We start from the raw sequence: 9,253 nt of genomic DNA on the forward strand, positions 1-9,253 counted from the left end.
TCCTTTTATCAATTTGGCGGAAGACTTCGAAAAGGTCCCAGTAATACTGTTAGAGAGGTGTTAAGGACTTTGCTTTCACTGGTCTGCAGAATATTGCTTCGCATAAAAAACATAATTCTCATAACAAAAAAATGGAAGGCTCCAGATAGAACTGTAGTGAGAAACATTTTGAAGGGCTGATTAAAAGAGAAAGTGCACTATAACGGGCCATAATGTTTTGTACTGCTTTTATGCAGTACAAAGCCATAGGCCTATTTTTTAAAGGATTTATTTCAACCTACGTTTCGTAAGTAGCTATTGTGCCCACAGCCATACTGTTTTTTATTGGGGAGTTCTCAGAGCTCTCGTTCCTTAGAGCAGTTGAATAAAAGCTGAGATAAATGGAGAGCTGGATTGAGCGAGAGTAAGAGAGATAAAATGGGAATAGACATTTAAGGGGGTACGACGAACTATTTTTTGCTGACGTAAAAGCGTATAACGCAGGAGAAATTTTGTGCTTGGAAAATTTGGAAAATAATATCAACAGTGCACTTTGAAAACAAAGCTTTTGGTTTTAATGTGCGTACAAAGTAATTGGTAAGATGATTATAAGTAAATTGGAAGTAATCATGTGTAAATGACAAAAAACAATAGATCCTTTTTGTGTGAGTGGGACGCGTTTTAAAGCAACAGAATAAGTGAGCTGGTGATTCTAATAAAGGATACAAGCAATAAATATAAATGTAAAAAGGAAAGGTTGCTAAATTTTATTTAACGGAAGACCCAAACATGATCAGTAGGTATAATTTTCAAAACAGTGTTCTAAATTCGCAGTATTATAATTTAATCACCATTGAAACACTCATTTATTTAGGAAAATTGTTTGCTATGTTAGTTGAAGAGTGGGGCAAGGTTGCGTGGTTTGCCTAGTGTCGTTGCATTTTAAAATATTTTTCTCTTAGTAAGATTTGGAATGGCAATTAGAGTGAAAGTAATTTAATAATAAACATTGCAAATGCGAAACATATGCACTGTTGACATTCGTGAATCTGCGTTGAAGAGAAATGATTTAATCCACAAGCATAACTCGTAAAGTGTATAACAAGTGTATAAGCTGCTAACATACTAAGTATGTGCTAGTATGAAATATGTACGAAAAAAATGTAAGTACCCTAAATATTCTAACTCTAATTGAACATAGATTGATTTTTTATCAAATTGTATCGTTCAAATTTACTTTAATAAAAAGAATGGCTGATCTAAGTAAGAAGTGTGATTTTTAACATGCTGTGTTAAGTTCTTGAATATTATTAACTGTGGTAGCGAATCGATACTGTGCTTTACAATATTACAACAAAGAAATAAGTAAAAAATCTGGATGGACACACACTACGCTTACAAACATGAAATACCAGCTAATCAGTTGGCAACCAATTTTCGTGTAACAAAACACTACTGGCATTGATAAACAAGATTACAGTTAGTTAACCACCATGGATATCGGGTGAAGTTATATGGAATACGCGATGGATATGATTAAAACAAAAATCCTGCTAATTTCAATATCAAGAATGATGTAGACGAATGTGATGTTCCAAATTCCTAAAATAATTTATTTGTGTTGATTATATTTAACATACCCTTCCTCAAGTAATGCGGCTAACAAAACAGTGAAAATACTAGTAAAGTTGACCACGAAAGGCACCGGACCTAAAATTAGATTAACGTTTCGCCAGCTTGATAATAATACACTGCCATCCACACATTCGTTTCTCGTAGTGCAAGAGGATAAGAGCTAAATCGCACGGATGATCAGGAACAAATCATGTCAATACCATTGACTATCGAGTCAGCAGTGTTTTGCCTTGAAATATAAGTTATAATCAGTTTGGTTAAACCATGCCTTTGTTCATTAAATTTATTTTGTTGATGCTAAATTTATTCATAATTTTTATGTTCTTATTATTCTTCTTGGATGAGTCCAAATAGTCCAGCGGCTCAACGTGTTTTATTCGAACAAAGTAATCTAAACAAATGCTGGGAAATTTACAGATGCTTGGCAGTTCTTTTGTGGTGGGAATCGATCGTGTGGTGATGGAATCATTCATTTCTGCGTAGGAAGAATGAGTTTATGACATTCTTCTCGCAGTACACATTTGTCTTATGGTCTGTTACTAATACCTTCATTTATCTAAATGAAATATGTCTGTGAAAAACGTCACAATTGATCGTACAGTTTATTCGTAACTATTTTGTGTTGACGAAGATTAGATATTTCCAAAGTGTGACAATCTATGAGCGAAAATTACCGTATAAGTTCATGAACGTAGCTATTGAAACATAAACATGAGCAGGTTTCGAACTAAAAATTATAAAGCTAAAAAGAGGCCAGCAAATACAAAAATAGTTTGATCTCCTTGTGCATCAGCACATTGCGTTAGCTGAATACAATTAGACATGAGCGGGTAACCCAAGCAACCCCCAAGGTTTTAGGGCGAGAGTTTTTTTAAGCTCTTTTCTGTGGCTTGGAATATTTCTCAGCAATCAGCAATTCCATTCTGGAATTTTGGAAAAAGAAATTTATTTTTGTTGAAAAAATAAATAAATATTCGACAATAAATAAAAATATAAATAATTTTTCAATAAAACAATAATTGAAGCAAACTAGATAACCTTATTTTATTATTAAAGTTTTAAAACGAAAAAAAAACTCAGGATTACAGGATTGGATTTTGGATATGAACTTGGTTTTTCCTGAATGCGTTGGTCGTTTCTGAATGTTTATTTGAATCACCGCTTCACTGACCTATATAAAGTTTCCTTTTAATATTGCACACGCCTCGCTTTTGCACTATTGACGCTCGGCCATCTGCACAATTGTTTACATTATCGTCGGTGTAGATTTATTGTTTCTGTGATTTTTGGACAAAATAGCAAACGGTCCCCTTTAACCCATAGCCTTTAAAAATAACCTTATTAAAAAAAAATAATAATAAATATGTAAAATTTCAGTTTGTTGGAAATGTTGTTTTCGTTATCAATTGAAGACATGAAATGTACTTGTTGGTGGTAGTGAATGTGAATATTTAATTGCAAACAAAAATACATAGCACGTGCATTGGCGCCTTGTGCATGGGTATAAACTTATTTAAAAAGATATATTTTGGACTTTGGAAAAATGTTTATCACATAAACTATGTTTTTTGTACTTCCAGTTTCAACAAGATGATACACTGAATATGTAGCGATGATATTGGTCAGCTGGCATAGGAAAACAAGCCAATTGTCACTCATATCAGGTTTCACAAGTAATCATACTTAATAATTTCAAAAAGAGGAAATAAAATTATCTACACATAGGCCAACAAAACAATGTACCAGAACTACGTATTAAACTCGACAAGTAGATGATACCAGCATAAGTTTCGCTTCTATAGTGTATTATCAATCTGGTTTTGGTTTTTTGTTGAAGTAAGACGCAGAAATACGGTCCCTCAGAACTACAGCTTCATCACACGGAGGTCTTCAGACCTAAAACTAATAAAGGGATGAAGGTTGACAAAGCTGTGTCCACTGGTACCCTGGAGGATCTGAGCAGCGCAATTCAATTTGAAGCAGTATTTTCAACACTAGTTGAAAATAAAATTTTGTCAATAAAACGGGAATCTGATCTGAAAAAACGTCATAAAAAGTCGCGTCTTTTACGAAGAGTTCTGTTGGGAGGCAAAGCTGTTGGACCTGGTTGTTGTCCCCATGTGGTAGCCTCAATTACAAGTAACAGCAGTAGCATTGATTGTGAACGAATAGATAGCATCGAAATTGAGAATGCAGCCAGATCTGAGCCAGAAAATCCTACAGGAATGATTACAAATACCAAAACATTAGATACAAATCACACGGTCGCAAGTGCCATGAGGGATTTCATCCCACGATATGGTGATGAAGAGGTGATGATCGAAGTCGGTGACCTTTCATCGTTATCTGATGATGACGGCAAAGAGGTTGTGACATCAAATATAGAATCATCTCATGAACGCAACGATGTTGTTCCTAAATGCGACTATTTTTCATCTCCAAACAATTGTCATAATCGAACAAAGTATGTGAATAGCCCCAAGACAAACCAGACCTATTCATTGGAACTGCAAGATAGATCAAATCAAACGGATTGTTTGCAAAGTAAAAAGAACCCATCTGCATTATCACGAAAATCATCAGTATTTGATCCCATATCGATCGAAGTAGAATCTGAACACTTCGTTCTCGATGATAGCGTGTCGAATGCTTCAATAGAAATGGATGGGGTAAGCGAAGTATCAGATATGCGACGAAGTATCGTATCCGAGCCGATATCGATTATTAAGAATTCCGTTCACGCACGTGGTGCTGCGCGACTGTTTGGAAGGAGTTCGTTGCTTTCAGCAGGAAATGCGGCCAATCGAATACGAATCCTCGAAGCAAAATCAATCAGCGCTCAAAACAGTCCGGTACTGCCACGTCAAAAATCAAAAATCAATGAAGGTAGGCATCTAACATTTAGTACTGCCACCTATCAAAAACATTTGACAAAAGCGAGTGCAAGCGATTGTGATAATTCGATCATAGTTGATCTTAGTCTATACGACAAGGATCAGCAACAGCAAGAACATAACTCCACTGTGATAGTCGTGAACAAGTCAGTGTCGAAGACTGGCGACGGTAGACTTAGTGCCGTAACCAATAGTAGCAAGAAGTCATCCCTACTACTAGAAGAAAATACCAGTAGTAATATCACTAGTAAAAAAATCAGATTGACTCAAGCCCTTTACAACGACCACGGCAGTACTAACCCAGACATCGGCAATATAACAGCAGAACCATTAGCAAAGGCTTTGCCTACTTTAGAGCCTATTAAAAGCTTTAACCAACTGACCGCAGCAAACTTACCTGTGATAGCAACACGTATCGATCTTCATCAGTCATCGCCGGTTAGTGATATGGTTAAACTACAACAGTTTCGACGCGCCTCGGGTTGTACTAAATCGAGTAATTCAGTTGGCGATTCGAATCAGTCGGGCTCAGTTGCAAACCTATGTACTTTAGCCAATCTTGCAAGTTCTGCCATACAAGATGAAGCCAATAATGAGTTAGGATGCAGACAAATGACTGCTGCATGTAACAATTGTCGACTTGAAGATCAACATCATCATGTTTACCATCTCAAACACCACAGTTTATCAAAACGTTCAAGCTGCGATGTCGAGCAGCATCATAAATCTCCAGGAATCATGCCCTCAGCAGCTCCCATCGGGTTTACCAACAATGTACAATGCAGTTATCAATCCAGTACAAATAAATTTCATCACCGCAAAGGGAGCGGCACGATCGCAACAAACAGTTATGGCTACAACGATGACTGTTCTTCCTATATTATGGGCTACGACATTAACGAGAGTGATGAGGAAAAATTAAATAAAAGAAAGTATAGTAAGTATTATAGAAAACATAAGATAGCTGTATTATTTTTTATGTGATTCAATTACCAACCTTTGTAATTCTATTTTTTTAAATATTACACAAGGTTAAGCTTTTAAGATACGGTCGATGCTTTCAAAACATCTTTTTTACTCGTTCTCCTGTTCTAGAATACTTAAAACGTTGTTCAGATCCGGTCATTGCCTTCCCAACTACCAGCAGCGGTACGGGGCTCACTAACAGTGGCTTGCATCGTTGCATACTTAGTCGGCCGCCAAATCAGCCACCGTAGGTGTTAGTTATATAAGTATATTGTTGCTTTGTTGTTAGTAAGACATATTTGTACTCTGAGATCAATCTTGATTATTTTAATTCATAACTTTTAAGGCATCGTTCTCATTATCTACCACAGCCACAGCTGGAGTAGTAAAAAGCTGATTTTGTCGTGGATGGTGTGCACTAGGTCAAAGAATGCATGACCAGTCCGATTATTCGTTTATTTCGTTATTCGTTTATTTCTTTTCGAAAAATTACCGCCAAAAAAGGTCATTTTTGCGATATTGGTTTGACTAAACCATCAATTTTTTCCATAATTTTCCATTTAAGTGAACTATCACTTTTCAAGAATGTTATTCAATGTACTGAAGAAACTATATGAAAAAATACTTCCATGACATCATTTTCTATCGAGAAACGAATGTGTCAATATAAAGCACTTATAGTGAATGAAATTTAATTAATTTTAATTATTTTGCTTGTTATAACAACGGATAAAAGCAATTATTTATTGTTATCATGATATTTCTTAACTTTAATACTTGTTAAGGCACATGGTAATCATTTAAATTATGATTACAGAAGCAACAACCAATAGGCGGTTTCAATGATTTAGACGGTTTGATCGGACAACACGGACAACCATGAACTATAATGTAAAACCACATTGATTCTTAAAAAACAACAATGCTGTGTGCGTCATGAGACGAGAAAGGATTAACATTTATTTTCATGACTTGGTGCCTTCCAATAATCATTTGTTTTCATCGATGGAACATTAAGCAGAAAAATTATTCCTACGTGGAAATTTGGTTGACCGATTTGTTGGTTCGCAAACGACAGCAAATATGAAATAAAAGGAAAATGATGCGAGGGATGAAATGTTCGAAATTGCAAAAGGATCTATTCTGCAGATTTAGAATCCGGAATTCAGACTGAACCTTTGAATGGTTTAGTAGCTCCGCTGGGCATCTATTTTCAAAACATTGAAATATTTATGAAATGTTGTCCACTTAGGGGAAAATCGTAAAAAAAGTTTAACAATATCACTAAATATGCTTTTAGTAAGAAACTAATTAAATGACTACTTATGGTATTTGATATTAAATTTTAAAAATAATTTCGTGTAAATATTGAATCATTTACTGCTTTGCATGTCCGACCTGATGCCCAATTTGTTTGGACATGAAAATTGTTCGCGGTGGAAAAGCAGGCAGATCCCATATGATGATGATTTCATTTACGATGTTTCTCTGCAAGTTGATTCCGATTACCATGCAGAGGAGCTAGATTCCGTTGAGCATGAGCACAAGAAAAAATATAAACGGTAAGAGTTGACATACGTAAATGTAAAATATGCAGTAAGAAAAAAAAGTTTATCGTAGTATAGTAAAGTTTTCATAAACGTAAAATAAAGAAAAATAAAAAACGAAGCTATTGATAAACAATTTTTTATTTTTTTAACATAGATGTTTAGATACATGGTTACTGATATGAAGTGTTACCTTTTCAAAAGACCATAACTTTTTTGTGTGTTATCATTTTTTAGTGATTTCAAAAACAAAATTGATTGAGGATAATTAAAATTTCAGAAGCCGTTCACTTTATCAAGATCTGGCCACCTTTGCCTTAACGAATGTGATCTTGCGATATTTTTGGTTCACCTCCAAAGCGTTTTGCAATGCTACCAGTATTATTGTAACAATTTATGGTAGGATACACAAATATTTCATTCACTTTAAGGTGATTGAGCTCACGAACAGTAGCTGGTTATGATTTGCCAGACAAATATAACGCAATCACACTATGACTTTTTAATTTCATGACGGTAAAAAAATATCAGTAAAACTGAGACTAAAACGTTATTAGTGGCTTGTAAACAATACATTGAACTTTCAATAGAACAATTTTGGCGTTGAAGCTATGAGCGGCTCAAAAGATACAAGCAGTGTAAAGTTGGTAACACTTCATATCAGTAACCCTGTAAAACAGCCAAAACGTAAGAATTTACGTTACGAATTTACTATTAAGAATTTACGTTTAAGAATTTGCTGGGGTAGATAAACTTTTTTTTTTTCATACTGTAGTTGTTTAGTCGGAGTGAGTCAAGAAGAGGTTTAAATTATTAACCATGAAAATAAAGTACATTAATTTTGCACTTTTTAACGCTCCATTTGTTCTTTCATTTTCGTAATGTTCTTTGCATTTCATGTTGAAACTGTGATCTGATTGAACGGATTGTCTACAGACACCATCGTCATCATCATCGACACTGTAAAAAGAAAAAATACAAAAGACGTAAAATCCTTGTGCACGACTTGGATGACCAAAGCGTTAAGGTGAGCACCTTTCTACGGCATTTAATTTTGTACTCAACTTGCACTTTTGTTTGCATTATGACGAATTGTTAAGAAAAATTAAGAAAGTCCTTGACCTATCTCTATCGGTCCCATAAATACGCTTTAGAGAGAAAATGAAACATAAACAGTGCAGATCACCCAGTTTAAAGTTGGGCAAATGGAATTTTTCCATTTTTTATTCCAGTTTTTTTATGTATAACAACATATATAAAATGTAATAATTACTACCTATTATTTATATATTATATTATAGAATTTTCCGTTAACTTTTGTACAGGTAATTGATCCAGATGATCTACCACAGCGTGCTCGTTGGACGATCATAGCGACTGCGTGCTTACTACTGATAATGTGCCTATTGTTAGTTGGTATAACCCTGCGAATGGCTCCTATTATTGATGATATGGGTGAGTAAATTGTCAGTGGACGTTTATTGTAAACATATACCGCAATTACTTTGCCTGATCCGAATTCCGCAACTAGGACTGTAAGCTAACATTCATTGATTCAGGTAGTTGCCGCCAAAGAAGAAAAAGAGAGATGCTGAATGAAATTTCAAATAATAATCTAAAAAGAGATCAATCGCGCTTGCGCGGGAGCGAAATGAGTTCCCCTGTTCCCTGGAATTGTTTCTCTTGAGAACGGTTTTTATTTTTCTGCTCTTCATCGTAATCATTAAAATTTAGCACGTGATAGCATTGGCAGAATAGTATTTTTTTACACGAACACCAAAAAATTCTATAATAAAACCATTTTTGAAAACTGAGATAAAGTACAACCATATCGTTCGCAGAACCGTGGCATGTTCTATTATAAGGGTACATTTCCAACAACAAAAATTGAAGTAAAGTATTAATCTGTGAATATATTTTAGAAATTATCATACAATATTGTGATAATTACACATAAATGATACATACATAATAATTTATTACATATACAAGACATAACAGTTCATTATGCAACCAAATTTCTAAATGTAATCAAATAATAGGAGTCTCATTCACGTTTCTTCTACACTAAACAGAGTTTATTTCTTCTATGTGAAGACATTCCTTAGATATTTGATAAAATTTACGTATAAAACATATAACCATATTGACATATACAAGTATAATTTTGATTTTTTTTTCAGGTAAGTCCTATGGCACTTGCAAGATTATTTTGGTGGTAAGTTTTAATTT

At 34.5% G+C, this 9,253-nt stretch overlaps 1 protein-coding gene across 6 annotated transcripts in view; it reads left to right on the top strand.

The window, feature by feature from the left end:
* LOC125955136 (uncharacterized) overlaps positions 1-9,253 on the top strand; it is a 30,010-nt gene that overhangs the window by 1,386 nt on the left and 19,371 nt on the right. For 2 of the 6 annotated variants that reach the window (XM_049686036.1, XM_049686038.1), the window contains exons 2-7: positions 942-1,142; positions 3,195-5,445; positions 5,604-5,721; positions 6,923-7,036; positions 7,958-8,048; positions 8,347-8,476. In XM_049686036.1, the coding sequence (XP_049541993.1) occupies positions 3,528-5,445; positions 5,604-5,721; positions 6,923-7,036; positions 7,958-8,048; positions 8,347-8,476 (2,371 nt within the window). In that variant the 5' untranslated portion in view covers positions 942-1,142; positions 3,195-3,527. Of the gene's footprint in view, positions 1-941; positions 1,143-3,194; positions 5,446-5,603; positions 5,722-6,922; positions 7,037-7,957; positions 8,049-8,346; positions 8,477-9,204; positions 9,240-9,253 lie in introns of all 6 variants that reach the window. The other 4 variants (XM_049686040.1, XM_049686037.1, XM_049686039.1 and 1 more) reach the window with 4 other exon arrangements.

Source organism: Anopheles darlingi, chromosome 3, assembly GCF_943734745.1.
Source record: "Anopheles darlingi chromosome 3, idAnoDarlMG_H_01, whole genome shotgun sequence".
Classification (NCBI taxonomy): domain Eukaryota; kingdom Metazoa; phylum Arthropoda; class Insecta; order Diptera; family Culicidae; genus Anopheles; species Anopheles darlingi.